The sequence below is a fragment of the Mus pahari genome, chromosome X (genome assembly GCF_900095145.1).
Source record: "Mus pahari chromosome X, PAHARI_EIJ_v1.1, whole genome shotgun sequence".
In the NCBI taxonomy this organism is placed as follows: domain Eukaryota; kingdom Metazoa; phylum Chordata; class Mammalia; order Rodentia; family Muridae; genus Mus; species Mus pahari.
The window spans coordinates 128,808,438-128,827,849 of record NC_034613.1 but is presented as its reverse complement, the minus strand read 5'-3'; the positions used below and the strand labels follow the sequence as shown (position 1 = coordinate 128,827,849).

Sequence of the window (19,412 nt, the reverse complement as noted above, 5' to 3'; positions counted from 1 at the left end):
ATCTAGGTGGCTTTTGGGGTAACATGGTATATGGACATCAACACAGATTCTGGGTACAGAAAGACCAACCACAGACCCAGACATGGTTCTCACTGACAGCATGAACTCAGGCACCACCACTGTGGCCTCAGGTGGCAGTGCATGCCACATGGATCAGTATGGCCTTAAGCAGAATCTTAATGGTGTACATAATGGTGTCTTTGATTTTTCTGTTTCAAGTAGTGGTTATGCATCTTGATAGATGTCTGTTTTCCTGAGTCTCTGTGTTACAAGGTCTGTGCACACTCCAATATTTATTTGCCTCAATCTGTGTGTTTCAGTGTTTGTATGTCCCAGTGTTTGTGTGTTGCAGGTGTCTCTATATGTCTATTGATCACAAATGCTCGATTTTTTTGTCGTAGTCAATGTGTCTCGTTGTTTATATAGCCTAATGTCTGTTTCATAGTGTCTTTATGTCACTGTATGGTCTATCTGTCCCAGAGCTGTGTATTTCCCAGTGTCTCTGTGTTTTGACTTCTCTATGGATTCAAGTATGTGTCTACATGTGTGTCTGTTTCAGTTTTAGTACTCAGTATAACCCATTATAACCCATTGCCTATTTAGCCTATTCTCTGTGTGTCCTAGTATACCTATGTTCAATAGCGTATTGATACACGTGTGAACGTGACTGTATTTATATCCCACAGTATCTCTGTGTGTGTGTTTTAATGGATGCATATCCCCATACCTGTATTTCTTGGTGTTTTTATATTAAGGTGTCTGTCTTCCTTAGATTCTGTATGTCTCAGCAACTGAGCATACTATTGGCTAAGAATCACACGGTTTTTTTCTTTTTTAATTAATTAATTAATCAATTAATTACTTTACATCCTGCTTATTGCCCCTTCCTAGTCACCCCCTCCCACAGTCTTCCTCTATTCCTCTCCCCTTCTTCTCTGAGCAGGTGGGGGGACCGCAGGGTATTACTCCCTGGCAAATCAAATCTCTGTGAGGCTAGGCATATCTTCTCCCATTGAGCCAGACAAGGCAGCCCAGCTAGAAGAACATATCCCACATACAGGCTACAGCTTTTGGGACAGCCAGATTCCAGTTGATCAGGACCCACATGAAGGCCAAGCTACACAACTGCAACATATGAGCCGGGAGGCCTAGGTCCAGCCTACAGTTTTTGGATGGTGGTTCAGACTCAATGTAGGCACTTAGTGCTCATGAACTTTCCTCTTAGCACTGCTTTCATTGTGTCCCATTAGGTTGATGTATGCATTTATTTTCCTATAATTCTAGAAAGTCTTTAATTTCTTTTAAAATTTATGTCTTGACCCCTTTTTCATTTAGCAGTGAGTTGTTCAATTTCCATGAATTTGTAAGCTTTGTGTTATTGTTGATATTCAGCTTTAATACATGGTGGTCAGATAGGATGAAAGGAGTTATTTCAATTTTCTTTTATCTGTTGAAAGTAGCTTTGTGTGCAAGTATGTGGTCAGTTTTAGAGAAAGTTCCATGAGGTGCTGAGAAGGTGTATTATTGTGTGTTTTGGTAAAATGCTCTATAAACATCTGTTAGTTCTACTTGGCTTTGATGTCAGTTAGCACCAGAAGTTCTCTATTTAGTTTTTGTTTTGGTGACCTGTTTTGGTGAGAGTTGGGTATTGAAGTGTGAGGGTCAATATGTGATTTAATCTGTAGTAGTGTTTCTTTTACAAACTCAGGGTATACTTGTTTTGGGGACATTGTTGTTAACAATTTCAACGTTCTTCAATTTAAGGCCTACTCCCTGAGATGGAACCTATGCCCGACACTGCTTGCATTGCCAAGAGCTAGAAACTACATAGCCCAATGACCTAGGGTAAAACCAAATACTATCAGACTTATAAAAATGTAGTGTTAAAATGACTTCTAATGATATTCTGCTATATTCATACATTAGTGCTTTATTCAGCCATCAACAGAAAAGCTTCCTCTTGCAGCAGATGGGAAGAGATAAAGAGCTCCACAGCCAGACAGTGTGTACATACACACACACACACACACACACACACACACACACATACACACACACACACACATACACAGAGAGAAAGAGAGAGAGGGGGGAGGGAGAGAGGGAGAGAGGGGGAGAGAGAGACACAGACACAGACAGATAGAGAGAAATACAGAGAGACAGAGACAGAGACAGAGACAGAGACAGAGAAGACAGACAGTCTTGGAATATGCAGTTCTAAATGGGATGTCTCCATCAAATTTCTCTTCTCAGAGCTCAGGGCACGCCAGGGTAGAGAAGGTGGAAAGAGTGTAAGAGCCAGAGTGGGTGGAGGATTCCAGGAGAACAAGGCCATCTGAATAAACATGAGCAAAGCTTACATGAACTCACAGAGACTGAAGCAGCGAGTACAGGGCCTGCATGGGTCTGCTCCAGGTCCTCTGCTTATATATTATATTTTCCAGTTTAGTGTGTTTAATGAGACTCCTGGGTGTGTGAATAAATGGGTCTCTGATTCTTTTGCCTTATTTAGGGTTATTTCCCTTCTGTTGGGCTGCCTGGCCTAATTTCAATGTGATGGTTTTGGCTTATTATAGTTTATTTTGTTATGTTTTGTTGTTATCTCAAAGAAATGTGTTCTTTTCTGATGGGAGGCAGAAATGGAGTGGATTCAGATGGAAGGAGATTTGGAGAGGAACTGGAAGGAGTAAAGGGAGGGGAAACTGTAATCAAGATATGTTATATGAGACAAGACCTATTGGATTATTTTTTTCTTTGATGAGTATGTAGTGTCCTTCCCTACTTTTTTCTGATGAGTTTTGGTTTGAGTTCTATTTTTTTAGATATCAAGTGACTACACCAGCTTAGTTTTGAGTACATTTGCTTGGAATATCTTTTTCCAACTCTTATCTATCTTTGATGTTAAGGCATGTTTCTTGTGTACAACAGAAGGATGGATTCTCATTTTCACATACATTCTATAAGTCTGTGTCTTTTTATTGAAAAATTGAGACCATTGATGTTGGGAGCTGCCAATTATTGATGATTCTTATTATTTTGTTGTTGTTTGTGGTAATGGTAGTTGTGGTAATGAAGATGATATATGTGTTTCTCATATTTTGACTTTGCTAATCTGTTATTATTTATTTCCTGTATTTTCTTGGATATAGTTTGTGGTAATGGTAATTGTGGTAATGAAGATGATATATGTGTTTCTCATATTTTGACTTTGCTAATCTGTTATTATTTATTTCCTGTATTTTCTTGGATATAGTTAACCCCTTTAGCTTGGAGTTTACCTTCTAGTACCTTCTGTAGGGCTGGATTTGTATATAGATCTTGCATAAATTAGATTTTCATCATGGAATGTTTACTTGGTCTCTTTCTCTTGCCTTGCAGCTTTTAACATTCTTTCTTTGCTGTTGTGGATATTTATTGCTTTGATTATTAAGTGTCGAGGAGACTTTCTTTTCTGGTCCAATCTATTTGGCATTGTATATTGATATGCATCTCCTTTTTTTTTTTACTTATCATTATTTTATTTATTTACATTTCAAATGCTATCCTGAAAGTTCCCTATACCCAACCCCCCCTGCTCCCCTACCCACCCACTCCCACTACTTGGTCCTGGCCTTCCCCTGTGCATCTCCGTTTTTAGGTTAAGTAAATTTTCTTCTATGAGAACATTTTCTGTGACTTTGACCCATGTTTCTTCTCCTTCCTATTCTATACCTATTGTTCTTAGGTTTGGTATTTTCATAGTGTCCCAATTCCTGAATATTTTGTTCCAGGAGTTTTTAGATTTAACATTTTTTTGATAGATGAATCCAATTCTTCTATAGTATTTTTCAGTGCCTGATTAAAGAGACTGATGGAAGAGATTTTCTCTTTCATCTCTTGTATTCTGTTGGTGAACTTGTATAGTTCCTGTTTGAATTCCTAAATTTTTCATTTTCAAATTTCTTTCAGTTTGAGTTTTTGTTATTGATTCTATTTCTAATTCTAGTTCTTGATCATTTGTATTAATTTCCTTCTACTATTTGTGTTGTCCTGGATTTTTAAAAATGAATGTATTCATTTCCTCTTTAAGGACCTCTATCTCATGCATAAAGTCTGTTTTAAGGTCATTTTCTTGTGCTTTAGCCATGTTGGAATATTCAAGGCCTTCTGTGGTAGGGCTACCGGCTTCTAGTAGAGACGCTTTGTCCTGGTTGTTACTAATTGTGTTTTTATTCTGGCATCTAGGCATTTGGGATTGGGAACATTGTATTCCTAGGTGCTGATATCCAGTCTTATCTTTGTTGGGTAGGTGTTTTGTTCCTTGTTTTCTGTTTTCTCTGAGACTCTTAGAAGAGTGTTTTAGGAAACATTTCTGGGGTCTTGATGTGTGTGGGCACTGGGGGTTCTGGGACAGATATGTTTCTGGGTATTAGGACCTGACAGTAAAATGAAAGGGCTGGGGGCAGGTATGGGAGGCTTCATAAGAGGAAGGAAAACAGGGTGTTCCACAGAATCTGTTTATTTGGTTCCCTGAGAATGAGGGCAGAGAGTGAGGAGAGGCCTCAGCAGAAGTTCTGTAAGAGACCTGGGGATGAGACTGGGGGAGGTGAGGGAATGGAGAAAGAGGTGAAGATCTGCCAGTAGACTGCTTGTTTCTTTCTTTCTTTCTTTCTTTCTTTTTTTTTTTTTGGAGTGCTCTGTGGTTTCCCAGGGAGTGCCTGCTAGAATTGTAGGCTGGGACAAATAATGAATTTGAAGATGATCTGTGTGATCCTCTAGAGATGGGGACAGGCAGGTAAGGGAGGCTGCAGTAGGTTTTCTGCTACAAAGCTAGGGGTGAGACTGGGGAACTGCACTTGGAGAAGCATAGGAAGAGGTGAAAATCTACAATCAGGTTACCTGTTTCCCTAGCCACAAAGTCTCTTAGTTTTTAACCTTCCCAATGGTGTCTGTAGCACAGTATTTGTAAAGACCAGTCCTATACAGTTCTATGTCTGTATGTGCATGCCTTGTCATTGACTCTATTCCCTAGAGCATATGGGCCAGTTTTCCTGTGCCCCAGTGCCAGTTTACCTTGGCAAATGTGTATCCCAATATTTACTTTCCCCAATGTTTGTCAGTCTCTGTATCCCTGTATCTTGGTGGTATCTTATAATGTCCTGTCTATATACCTCAGTGTTTATTGCTTCTAGTGTTGGTACTTTGTTTTGTCTCTGAGATTAGTTTTCTGTATGCTTCAGTTTTTGTGCTCGTTCTTTGTGTTCCAGTATCTTAGGTTCTGTGTGTTCCTTTGTCTATGTATATCAACATCTCTGTGTACCAGTTCTTGGTTACTATTGCCTCTGTATTTCTGTGTATCTGACAGCTGCCATAGAGTTTGTGTGTGTGTGTGTTAAATATTTGTTCATGCCAGTGTGTCTGTGTTTTAGTAACTATGTGTGTTTTCCTTTGGCTGCATGAATCATAATATCTATATGACAAACACTTGAGTTATGTCTACATAATTCAGTTTCCCAAGATTTATGTATACCAATGTTTCTGTGTCCTGGCGTGTGTGGTTTCTATGGTATGCTGTGATCCAGTAATTGTATGTCCTTGATATTCAGTAAGTATGAGATACTATGAGAGTATTTCCAACTCTGTAATACTTCTGTATGCCATAAATTCTATCAGTCTCTGTGTTTCAGTACAACCTAGCCATATCTCTGGGTATTCCCATTTGACACTGTATTTCTTACTTCTGACCTTGTCTCCATATGCCATAGCTGTATAGTTAAATGCCCATGTATACTTACTCTTGATTGTACCTGAGATTCAGCATGCCCCAAACTTCTTTCCTAGTGTCTGTGTCTTCCTGTCTCTGTGTGCCCATGAAGCTCTGTGTCTCACTACCTGCTGTGTATCTAGTGAGTTGCTATGTTTTGAGTCATGTGTGGGTGTGTCCCCTTTGATGTGCATCACTTAGTTTTTGGGTATTCCTAATTATCGACCAGTGCTTCTTTACATGTCTATCAATATTTGTATTAGTTCAATAGTTTCAATAGTTCTTCATATGTATTAAAATCTTTATACATCCATGAGTCTGTATAGATAGAATCTTTACATGGCCTTGAGTGTGTTTGCATGCTACTTAGTGGCTAGACAAGGTGACTCAGCATCTGTATTCCACTCCCAATTTGTTCTTATTTCTGTGTGACCCTAAGTCTTTGTGTATATTGGATACTCTGTGATCCAGCATGTGTATCCCTGTATTCTTGTGTCATTGTCTCCCTGGGATCCTTTGTTCCAGACAGTGTGTATGCTCACAGCTTGCATAGGCTGCCATCCATGTGCCTGATATGGAAGTGTCCCAGAGCCCGTGCATCTCCAGAACTTCCTTTTTTGTGTCTAATCCTCCATTCTGCTCTTTTTCCTCTTTTCCATCTATTGCTCCCACATCTTTGCCAATGTCTGTGTGTGATTATTTATAATATTGAAACTATACTCTCATACTTCCTGAGTCTTTTTCTGGGGTTCCACACAGCATTCCTGTTTTGTGAATTTCCTTGATTATTTCTCTGCATCTGTTTTGTTCTACCTCATTGTCCTCAGCTTCATGAGTCTGGAGCCATGCTTTTAAGTCATTGAACCACTACCTTTATGTCTTTAGGTTGAAATCACTATTCTCATCCTTTCATTTGTAACCATTATTTCTTGCTGTCTGTGACATATAGATGTCCTTGGGTATATCCTGATTCAGTATCTTTGCATACCCGCTTTCTCATCATTATGCTTTTGCCCACTAGTGTACATTCTGTGCCTAGTTTTCTTTCTTTCTATCTCTACCATTCTAGGTATATCTATTTTTGTTTATAAATCTACCCTAGGTCCATGTGACTGGATTTGTGGGTTCACATTCCCATGTCTACTACTTCTGTCTCTGAATTCTATGCCACTCCCTTGCTGTCACTGCATCACTGGGCCCCACTGAAGCTCAAGTGGTACCCCACCTTTCCTTATGTCTGTGCTGACCAGCCTGATTTCTATCTTTTTGTTGTTTTCATTGTTCAGGGGGTGGGGGTCTTCCTTCTTTGTCTCTGGATCTTGGAGTATGTGGCTCTGTGACATTGACTCAGTCTGCATATCTGCATGTGCTGATATCACTGAATCTCTGCCATGGCATCCATGAGTCTGCAATGTCTGCTTCTGCAGCTTGCACGTCTGTGGCTTTGCACCTCTGCACATCATTTTATCTCCACCTGTGTCTGACCATCAGAGTGCCAGTGTATTTCCATGATTCTACTTTTTTGCCCTGGGTTTTTTAGGACTGTGATCCTGACCATTGTCCTTCTGGCTGTCTGTGTGCCCCTGTGTCTCTATGATCTTAGTCTCTCCCCTCCAGTCTGAATCTCCATGTATATTACTTTGTATGTTTTTGTGTCTCAGTTCCTCACATCTGCCATCACATGTTTGTTCCAAATGATCTTTTTCTTTGTATGTTTGTGAAGGGACAGTAACTCAAAGACATGGGAACATAGAACCCCAGCAAGAAAGCATATGCTTTTGTTTCTGATAAAGTCACTCTGATACCTGTCCTTTTCATGCCTTTGTGTCCATATGTCTATGTTTCCCTTTTTGTTGTTGTCATTGTTGTTTGAGACAGAGCCTTGCCTTAGAGCTCATGTTAGCCTCAAACTCACTACATAGCTCAGACTCACCTTGAAATTGCAGATGCCTCAGCCTTCCAGATGATGAGATCACAGCCATGTGGCCTCACACACAGCTATCCATGTCTCCTCTGTCACTGTATTTCCCATTCTTGTATCTTTGTGCATCTTTTTCTGCATGTTAAGTTTGTCTTTGGTTGCATGTGTGTATGTTACCTACTGTTATTTCATGGTTATTCTTTTTCATTCATTTATTCTACAAATATTGATTAAGCATGTACCATGGGCCATGAACTATGGCTATGCAGAGGAATCAGAACAGATTCTTGCTCTCCGGGAGCTTACAGTTCAAGCTGGGATCCAGATAAACAAACATGATTATAACACAGTATAAAAAATGCTGTGAGCTCGGAGGGGACTTTAAGCAGGCACCAAATTCAACCTTATCTTGGGGTGAGGGAATGCCCTCTAGGGGAAGTGATAAGTAAGACTTGAAAGATGAAGAGAGTTTACCTAGATAAACCAAAGGAGGCATGGCCCATACAGAAGGATGAATACATACAGAAGTCCAGTGATGGCTAAAATGGTAGATTATTAGGGAAATTCCAAGGCAGAGCCAGTCACTCAGTGAGGTTTGAGTTTTAAAAATGACAGTGAACTACAAAAAGAGAAGATGAAGTTGGAAAGGGGGTGTTGAGTGGGGGTGGGGAATTGTGAGAGTAATAGAAGGAGATATAGGGGACTTGATAAGATCAAAATACACTGGATACATGCGTGAAATTCTCAATATAGAAAGAAAGTCACTTCCAGGGATCATGCAAATTTGGAAGAAACAGTGACTATAAATAAGGCAAACAGAATACTAAAGCTTTTAGGGCCAAAGTTCTGTTCAGTTTTGAGTATCTTTTGTATCCTGATATATTTGTCCCTTAGCACATGCATATACATCCTTTATGTACACCCCATGGATCCAGGCCTGTGCCACGGTTGATTCCATGCCATAGCCTCTGGATCTCTGGGTTCAGGAGCCATTACAGAACATAGGCAAGGTAGGGCTGACCCAGCAGCCTTTCCACATGAGAGCGCTTCACCAGCCAGCATGAAGTCCAGTGGGGAAGGAGCCTTGGTGACTCTTTCAGCAGCCTCTTGCCTAGTACCACTGGCACGTCCAGGCCATGGTGCTTCTGTAAATAAGACCCAGCAGGTCCTGTTACCAGCTGGATGTCTGTGTGTTGAAACTGTCCTGAGGGAGAGAAGATGTAGCACCAATTAGAGCTCTAGGGAGACCTGTGAGCAGGGAATCTAGGAGGAAAGTGGCAGGGTTAGAGTGTCAGACCTACAGGAGGGGAGAGGCTAGACATTGGGGAAAGCATGAACAAGTCAGATGAAATAGGAGTGTGGCATGGAGTGCAGAGTCAAGATAGCAGAGATAAAGAGAACAACTGGGCTTGGAGAAAACAGGAGGGAGGTGAAGATATCTACCTAACCTACTATCACTGCTGCTGGGGTCTTCTGACTTATAGTCTAGGTACCTACTACAGTCCATGTTCACAGGAGCTTAACAAGTCAGATGGTGCTTTAAAGCACTAAGACCCTGCTGTGTCTTTCCTCTGTTTAGAACCTTTCACGACTCCTCTGGTGCCTTTGAGAGAAGGTCAAATTCCTCACCTTGACATTCAGCTTGATCACGACAGCTCTAGCTCCTGCTATCACCAATTCCTTTCCTGCACACTCTTGCTTAGCCTGCCAGATGCAATGCCCTCCCTCTTCTCAGAGGTCTTTCTTCTTCTTGTTGTTGTTTTTAATTTTTATTAAATTTATTCACTTTACATCCCAATATCAGCCCCCTCTCTCCTCCCAGTCCCCCCTTATGCAGGTCCTCCCCCATTCCTCCTTCCTATTCTTCTTTGAGAAGGGGGAGCTCCCCTCTCAGTATCAGCACCACTACTCTCCCCGCCCCCTACCCCCCCCCACATCAAGTCACTGCAGGACTAGGCACATCCTTTCCCATGGGGGCTGGGAAAATATTCGCACCCTAGGCACTTAGATTTCTGTGCAGCTCTCTGCCTTGCAGTCACCCCTCCCTGTCTGGCTCTGTCTTTTTCCCTGTCAAGTTGGGATTACCAAATGTGAGGGGCCCACTAGGCCTTCATCCTAAAGAAGGTTTCTGGGCTGGAGAGAAGGCTCAGAGGTTATGATCACTTGCTCTCCTTGCTTAGGTCTGGAGTTTGATTGGCAGTACCCATATGTGTTTATGACGTTCTTTAACTCTGGTTTCAAGGAACCTGAGGTCCTCTTTTGGCCTCCAGGGTTACCCAGAATACATGTAGTGCATAAATATGCATGTAGACAAAACATTCATAAGTACACAAAAATAAGAAGGAAGAAAGGAAAAAGAAAAGAGGTTTCTGTTAGGACTGGTACCCCCTGGTTCCTTTATGCCTCAGAAGCACTTACCCATCAGGCCACGGGCTGAGGGGCTGAGGCCTGAGCCATTGGCCACATAGAACCCCAAATGGGGTAGCTGTAGTGTGCTGGGGTGTCTGTACTGGTGACGAAGGATGAAGAAGTTGAGGTGGGGCCCAAGGCGGAGGGTGAGAAGGGCGGCAGAAGCTACACGGAGCTCCAGCTGGGCCTTCTTCACCAGGGCAGGCTGGTTCCAGGATAAGCTCAAGGTGCTCTCACCTTGCACAGATATAGAACTTCGACTTATTGTAATGGTGTAGGCCCGGGGTTTATCTGAAGTGATTGTGATGATATGGAAGTATGTCCGGGTCTGGTCCTTATGACTTGGTCTTGATGGTGCTCCAAGCAACTGCCCACTTACATGCAGCCCTGTAAGGGGGAAATGTAGGCCCATAGCACAAAATTTCATGACAGTACATCCATGGTAACCCAAAGCACAGGCAAGTGTGAGTATATGTGAATGTTTGTCCACTACTGTACAAATCTGTGCATTTGGTTATATTCCGATGAATATCTCTGGGAATATCAGTGCATTTACATGTTTGGAGAAGATGGCATATTTCAATGTGCATTTTTGATTGTATGATTATGTATGTCTGGTTGTTTGTGGGATATGCCAGCATGTATAAAATGTCAGTATGTAAGCATCTAGATTCCTGTCAGTTGTGTGTGAGGTGACTATTTCTGTGTACTAGTGTATTTCATGTGTCTGATGGGGCAGAGAATATGTGGCTGTCTCTCTGTATTTGATTCCTGGGGATTGGGATGTATCTGGAAGCATCAGAGCTTCTATGTCTGAATTGTTGATGTGTGTAGGTTACTGTGTGGCACATATTTGCATATTTATGAGTATACAGAATGTCAAAATAATTTACCACATGTCCTGGTATGTATCTCTGACTATCTTGGTGATTTTATGGTGTGCTTGTTTTCACTTTTAAAATTAATCAATTAATTAACTAATTAATTTTTGAGACAGCATCTTACTATGTAGCTCTGGATGTTCTGGTACTCACTATGTAGAGCAAGCTGGCCTTTAACTCATAGAGAATCCTCCTGCTTCTGTCTCCTGAGTGCTTGGATTAAAGGTGTGCACCACTATGCCTGGGTTTAGATTTATTTTGTTATTTATGTGTATTTATTTATATGTTATTTACATATGTTTTTACTGTATGTGCATGCCTGGTACCCATGGAGGTCAGAAGAGGGTATTAGATCTCCTGGAACTGGAGTTACAGATGTCTGTGAGTCATGTGTGTTTGTTTTCATATGCATTCTTGTATATTACTATATATTACAAGGTACTATATGTAATTATATATTTTATGTTATAAAGTATATAAATACATGGAACATATATTGTAATATACTTATATGATATATATTATATGCATATTATAATACATACATACATTACATGTATGTATATACATACTCTAGAAGCCCTGAGGTGTCCTAGAACTGAAAGCCAACATAAACTCTCTTTATAAAGTACTGCCTCAGATATGTCACTATTTTATACACTCTACTATAAGATACATACAATAAAGTGCTAAATGTCTAGGGTTGTTGACAGGAGAACACTCAGCTGTGGTCTTTTGTTGAAATGGAGTCCTTGGGGTTCTCACCTGCCTTAGGGTCATCTATGAGATTCAGGAGGTCCCCTGGGCGACCATCCAATGTGAAGCAGATCTTCTCGTCTGAATGAGGAATGTGAATCACAAAGTGGGGGTCTCCATCCACTGTAAGGCAGGAGATGAAACTTTGATGTTATGAGTCTTGAAGAAATGGGAGAAAGGAGAAAAGGGGAATGGAAAAGGCCATGTCTACTTTCCAAGAGTGAGGAGGAGGGAGGAAAAGAAGGGAAGGGAGGAGGAGGGAGGAGAAGAAGGAAAGGGAGAAGGGAAGCGGGAAGAGAGGGAGGGAAGGAGGGGGAGAGAGTACCCAGTCTCAGTCCCAGTGCACAAGGGGTAGGAGCGAATGGATTACCAGAGGACGAGAAGGTGAAGATGCCTGGCCATGTGCCTGCAGAGGATTGAGGACATGAATTGGTAAAGAACTGATCTAATACATCCCTAACAACCCTGGAACCCTCTAGCTTCTAGGTCTTAGGTAGGAACCAAATTACTGAGCTCAGTATTTAAATCTTTTCTGAAATTTATTTTTTCCATTTTTTCTTTATGCTTTATCCTATCCCAGTGAACTGATTTATTTGCTATTGTTTGTTCTTTGAACCATAGTCTCAATATATAGCCCAGGCTAGGTTTGAACTCCCAACCCTCCTTCCCTCCACCCTCTGAAATGTGTTGCGATCACACATGACCATTGCATTTGACCCTGAACTGGTGGTTGCTATGAGTGCCAGCTCATTGTTTGCTTCTTCCTGTTTTTCTCACCATTTGGAACATTTTCCTCTTATTTAACTTTTTTCTTACTCAATTCAATTTCTAGTTATCATTCAAGGTCAGATCAATTGATGGGTTGATGGATTATTAGACAGCAATGCTCTAATCCCCCTGGCTGTCTTGCTCTGTCTTGTGGAGTGATGCCTCTCACTGCTTTGAGATTCTGCTGCATCAAGGAGAGTCTCAGGAGATGCAGTCACTCAAGCAGACCAGAATCCAGAATTTTGAGATGAATAAACATCTCTTCTTTATAAATTACCCATGTTGCAGCAGTCTGTAACAGCAGGATAATGTGAAAGAAGGGGCACGAGTGCTATCTTTTTTTTTTTTAATTGAAAAAAATCACATGTTTTGATCACGTTTCCCCCTTCCAATTCCTCCAAGAACCTTTCCACCTTCCTACGCACCTGACTTCATGTTCTCTCTCACTTGCTCAAAAGTAATGAAAGAAAAAACACAAAAACACAAGAAACAGAAAATTGCAAAAATGAAAATTAAAAAACCAAGCGAGACTAGTAAGATAAAAACCTGTCCAGACAAAGTGATATGAGATCAAAAGTCTACAAAAACACCATTGAATTCATCCTGTGTTGGCTAACATAAGCATCAGACCTGCCCTAATGCTTGACTGATATACTCCCAATGAGACTTCACTGAGTTATTGTTTTAAACTGCTCCCACACTGTCGAGGAGAGTTCCAGATGCCACTGAGTAGAAACAAGGGCTTAGAGGAGTCTTGGTCAGAAGTGCCCCTTGTTTACCTTTTACCAGCTCCTTAGAACTTTCCTCAGAGTCCATGTCATGTTCAGCAACTCCCAGGATTCTCTCAGAATTGCCATTCCAGTGTGGACTTCCTGCCAAACACAAAGAAATCAAATGAATCCTTCCCACGCCTGGGTCAAAGAGAAGACGGGTGATACCACTGTGCAGCCCAGGCTTGCCTCCAACTACTGACTCTAATGCTGCAGTCTCCCATGTGCCAGGATTCTATGTGACCTCCATGTCTGCTCCTTCTTTCCTTCCAACTGGGAGAGTTCCCAGTGGCTACCCAAACTGATCTGTTTATGTCTGTCTTCATCGCAGTCTTTTTCAAGTTCAGATTCAAATTTCTTTTCACAGCACTTATACATTCATATCTGCTCACTCATTCATTTATCCAGGCACTGCTTAGGCATCGGGATTTGATGATGAGAAAGACAGATGGGGTTTCTCACCCGGAGAAATAGCATAGTCATGGTTATCAAAGGTGGTGGATGCTATCCAAAATAAAACTTGGACTGATCAAGGGTGTCATATATGGCTGAAGTGGCCTGTGGAGGAGGGTGGGCAAGGAAGCTGTTCTGAGAGCCAAGGCACAGGCTTAAGAGAAAGGAGTAGGGAGGGAATGAGAACTATAGAAAAGGGCAGGCTAGGTGAGTATCAAGGAGAAACAGAAGTACTTGAGTGTTGACTGAGGAGGACCCAGTGGGAGGACTGAGGAAAAAATCCAAGTCTAGAGTTCAGAGGATAAATGGGAGAAGGTGAAGTCAGCCAAGGTGTGGGCATACAGAGCTCACCATGCAGAGCCTTGTGGGCCATAAAGAAGACCTTGAACTTTATTTATTCCAGGAGTGATGGAAAATCCTAGAGGACTGTTATGGAGGAAAGGGGCATGAACTTGTTTGTCACAAACAAGGAGATTCATGAGGAGGCAGAGGCAGCTACTTTAGATAAGGTGGTAGTGTTTGATTTGTAATGGTGGCTGTTGAGACTGTGGGCAGTCAGTGGATTTGAGAACTAGATTAGAAATACAAGAACCAGAATGCAGAGATGGGTTGGATCTTGGGGGAAGTGATGTTGCCTAAAATCATGTCCCTGTGAATTATTGCTGCCCTTAACCCTTTCTAGCCCTGTGCTATAAAGTAACCCAAGAGAGACCCCTTCTTTCAAGATAGCAGTCTAGTGGGTGGCAGAAACCCATTTCTTTGGGGGGACCAGAATATCTGGGTTTTAGTCTCTGACTGGCTGTGTGACATTAAACAAGTTGTTTCACTTCTCTGTGCTTCTGTTTCCCTATGTATAAAACACATATAACAATAGTTTCTCATTGGATATTAAACGCTGGATTAGACATATGAAATGAAGAGAAGTATCTGTACATAGGGAAAGCTGAAAATAGTACTTAATAGTCTTTGGAAAATGTACTGGGAATTACCATTATTTTCCATAGAATTTATTTATTTTTAATTATTTTATTAGATATTTTCTTCATTTACATTTCAAATGCTATCCCGAATGTCCCCTCCATAAAATTTATTAAGTGGGGCCATTCAAAGAGCACAGAACAAGAAGAACCTGCCTTACCTAATGATGCTCCAATTTATACTAGCACATTCCTCCCATGCTTGGGAGTCAGCAACTATTCTCTTTTTCAATGAGACAAATGTCAAATCTAGTTGGGCCACTTTGCTTTTGTTTAGCCTTTCCAGTCTTATTTGCCAAAGCCTCTAATTCTGTGCCTAGGTAGAGAGGTCTAGAAATGTTAACTAGTCCAAAGTCCCAAAGCAAGCAAGGAAGCTTCTGGAGCATTACTAGAATCCTTACTTCATCTACTCTCAGCTCCTGCTATCTCCATGTGCACCTCCCCCACTGTGGCCTGGCGTCTTGCCAGCAACACTCACCATCTTTGTCAGGAGTGAGGAAGGTATAGAAGACCGGAGGGTTCAAGGACTCCACGAACTTGGACTCCTCCACTGACTCTGACAGCAGCTGGAGTTTCTCTGGGAGAAGGTGAAGATTGATGGCTCCCGGGAGAGTGCTGGAAGGCAGCAAGATTGGGAGGTGTAGGGGAACCACTTATGGCATAGGAGTAGAGCTGTTGGGTAGGGCCATTATTGGAATCCCTGGCAGAGATGGTCCCAGAACTTGCCTGGTGCTCTTGGGTTCTAGCAGCAGGTCTTGCTGATGCCAGCGTCTTGCAGTGGGCAGCAGAGAGGTCAGAATAGGGGTAAAGGGAGAAGGGAGAGGCTCCTCAGGAATAGAGGTAGCCACAGTGCTGCTGGGACTTGTGGAACTAGAGAGTGTATTTGAGAATGTGCTGAGGCTCTGAGGAACTAGTGGCCTGGGTCTGGCAGACTGTGGGATTTGAGTGCTATAGGGAGTTGGTGTTCTGGATTTGGAAAGTAGTAGGCTAGGAGAAGTTTGGTGAGATGAGACACTAGGTTTATGAGAAGAAGAGATTTTAGGAGACTTGGGTAAGACATTCCCTGGTTTAGAGTGTGGTAAATTTGGGGAAGTCTTGGGGGCAAGATCTTTGGGGCTGAGGTGTAATGGGTGTTTGGGTACCTGAAATGTGGAGATAGATTTGGGCTGTGGCAGGCTTTGGGATGACTGTGATATAGGTTCCTGTGATACAGGTTGAAGGTATGATGGGGTATCTGGTGTAGGGTGGACATCTGATGAAGCAGGGATTTTGAAAGGAGTAAATGGATTAAAATGTTTCATGGTGCCACCTTTGGGCTGGGCAGGGCTTGCAGGATTCAATGGCAGGATATGTGTCCCAGAATTAACCAATGATGTGATGCCAGGATTCTGGTGTGTTGAAGTACTGGGCTTCTGAGGCAATGGGTCATTAGAATTTGAAGGCACATGGACAAGAGGTTTTATCTTCAAAGTTGGCAGTGCCAAGGTGCTGGAATCTTGGCCTGGAATTTGGGGCTTTGGTTGTACTGAAGTCGTTAGGCTATTAGACCACCGACCCAGTGCCCCTAGCTCCTTGGAACTGGTCCCCTTCATTGTAGGGGCAGTAATAGTTGAGGTTGGTTTTGTGGGTCTTGATTTGGAAGAGACCTTGAGCACTGAGGCTGGCTGAGCTGTGCCTGTTCCTAGTCCAAGTCTCTTGCTGGATGAGGGTGTGACTGTGCTTGTCTTGGCTGTAGTGGATGGCTGGGTCATGGTTTCCTCATTGGTCTTCTCAAGGTGCACCACAACCAGTGAGGTCAGAGCTGTGACAAAGTTGTATTCAAGGGATAGGTTGAGGGCTTTGGCGGCCAGCAGATGGCGAGTTGTGGTGTCCCTGGTTTGGAAGCGTGCCTTCAGCAGCTCACCAATAGTGACATAGGCCCACAGGCGGCGGATAAAGTGGGTCACATTGAGGGCAGGTTTCCCTGGGCAACCAAAGGCTTTCTGGCTACTGTTGCTGGCTTCTTCACTATGGTGGGCCACAAGAAGATGACCATTTGGGCCACGGGCTGCCAAGTGGATGCCCAGTTCCTGCTCACCTGGCTGTACCTTGCCAGCCACCACCAGCTCTGAGCCACGAAAATAGTTGGGGAAATGGGCCCTAGAGGAAGCCCCAACCAAGCCACCCATGTAGTCCAAGTGCACATCTGCCAGGAGAGGCCTGGAAATCTCTGCATAGAGACCCTCTAGTTGCAGGGCTGCATCAGCATCTTCATATATGCGTCTTGCTTCTCCCTGGTTCTCCAGGGACAAACGACGCAGCAGTGAGAAGTCAGCATCATCTCCAAAGGCCAAGCTGAAAAGAGATACCCTGTGGGCCAGTGCTTGACGGATGTTTGAAAGAATCACACTGGGAGTTGTCTCGCCGACTGTGGGCTCCCCATCTGTCAGGAACATGATAAGAGGAATCTGCCCCACACCACGGCCCTTTCCAGGCTCCTGGTTGCTATGGTTCAGCACTGAAGCAGCTGCCAGCAGAGCTGCATTGATGTCCGTCCCTAATCGGGGAGCAGACTGTGAGACCACGTTCTCAGGCCATTTCTTATCCCCACTAGAGACACACTCCCAGGCGCATCCTTCCCACGTTATCTTTTCTCACGCTGTGCTGTTCCCACTGCTTATCCATCCTAACTCCTTCACTCTCGCCCTGGTTCACGTGACCTGATAGTGGGGCCCATATGTCCTTGTTTTTTATCACTCCCTGTTTCAGACCATTCTTTCCCAGGGTGGGGGGGGGGGTAGAAGGGAGGCAGGATTGTTTCATTCTCTAGTCAGATGACAGCCACCCAAAGACAGAACCAGAGCCTTTCTTGCTACAGGGGAAAAGATGGCTTAGATGACGGAGGCAGTAGATCTGGGAGACTTGGGTATTATTTGAGAGAGGATTAAACAAGTCAGAAGCAGGGCAAATGCTTGGAAATAAAATCTAACACTCACAGCCATCCGCTTCCATGCGACTCACGTAGTTTTTGGCACTATGGATATTCTGGACAGTGGCCTGGATTGAGCCTTCAGCTTTCCAGATGTTAACCGTGTCAGAAAAGGTAATGATGTTGAAGGAGTCACTGGCTTGAAGATCACTGAGGATCGTATCCATGGCCTTTTTAGTCTGTGGGAAAAGGGTGAAGGAGATGAGACAAAAACGGAGCCATATGAACTTGAAAGGCTCTTTCTACATGAGGCTTAAGCTCTTTTAACCCTTTTGACCTCACCTTTCTGTGAGTTGAGGGTGTCAGGGCTAAATGTTTGTTGGGTTTTTTGGTAGGCTAGAAGTTCACTGTTCAATAGAGAAAAAAAAAATCATTTCTTACCTTGCAAAAGTCACATTTCAAATGTTCAATGACCACATGTGGCCAGTAGTTATTATATTAGATAGTACAGAATTTGAGATTATCATCAAGAAATTTCCTATGGAGCCACATATGGTGATGCATGCCTGTAAACAGCACTCAGAAGGCTGAAGCTGAAGGGTTGTGAGTTCTAAGACAGCCTGTGATACGTAGACTGTCTGAGAAAACAAACCAAATAAACAATCCACCCAGACAGCTTCACTCTTAAGGTTTCTGGTTCTGTTCTTCCCAGGGTTCCTTGGTCTGAATAGTCAGTGGTCTCTGACTGTGTGGTCAAGCCAGATAACCCTGTGATTAGCTGTCCGGCTTCCACCTGCTTAATTTCCACTTAGATCTCTTGCTGATTCTCACCCCTTCTGTTTCCTTCAGGGTTACTTTCTCAATAGCCTGTGGATAATCCAGATTCCATTTTAACTTCATAACTTGGCTCTTGTGCCCTTGAGAAAGCACACCATTTCTCCTTTTTTTATTCACATATTCAATGTTCTTTCACGTGCCCATTCTCTAGAAAGCACTTTCTTAGGTTATCTGCATTCATTCATCATACCCAAATAGTCTTTACTCCAGACTCTTCATTACCACTCTGATATAGAATATAATCACTCTCCAGCCACATACCAAATACTCTGAGAACATAACTCAGATTGCTTCCTCTTCCTCTCTCTTTACCCCATGACAATATTTAACATAGAGGTAGGCATATAGGAGGTTCCATAGCAAGTAGACTCCAGAAGTAGGTACCATTTATAGGACATTTCAACGTTCCAGACATTGTTGAATATTTAAGCTGTATTAGCTCATATAGGTGTTACAGAAGCATACTGGGAAAGGCACTAATATTATCCCTATTTCTAATGGCACAGAATCTCACTAAGAAAGAGTCATGGCTCTGGCAATATAGCTCAGTTACTACAGAGTTTAGCATTCATGAACCCCTTTTTCAATCCCCAGCATGACATAAACTGGGCATCCTTATGCATATAAAGAATTTTCAACAGTCAGAAAGTGGAGGCAAAAGGATCAAAAGTTCAAGGCCATCTAAAGTATATAGTGAGATTGAGACCAGCCTGAGTTATTATGTGAAAACTTCTTTGAGAAAAAGAGCAGCAGGCATTTTTTTAAAAAAAGCACTAACATTTTACAGAAGCTAAAGGGGAGATAGTTATGGTATCAGAGGCAGGAAGCAAAGTCCTTGTTACCTGTTGCAACTTAGTTCCAAACATGGAGCCGCTCACATCAATAACAAACACCACATTCTTCTCTAGCGGCTGGAGGCCTCTGGGGGCAAAGTAATGAATAAAATAGCCACCACAGACCTGGATAAAAAGAACGGGAGCCAAGAAGCA

General features: G+C 42.6%; 1 protein-coding gene across 1 annotated transcript in view; it reads right to left on the bottom strand.

The window, feature by feature from the left end:
- Window positions 1-8,656: 8,656 nt before the first annotated feature.
- The window catches only part of Itih6 (inter-alpha-trypsin inhibitor heavy chain family member 6), a 30,189-nt gene continuing 19,433 nt past the window's right edge, over window positions 8,657-19,412 (bottom strand). Inside the window, 8 exon segments of the mRNA XM_021188817.1 lie at window positions 8,657-8,868; window positions 10,083-10,460; window positions 11,720-11,833; window positions 12,081-12,116; window positions 13,258-13,350; window positions 15,157-17,214; window positions 17,654-17,825; window positions 19,266-19,382. Coding sequence (XP_021044476.1) covers window positions 8,657-8,868; window positions 10,083-10,460; window positions 11,720-11,833; window positions 12,081-12,116; window positions 13,258-13,350; window positions 15,157-17,214; window positions 17,654-17,825; window positions 19,266-19,382 — 3,180 coding nt within the window.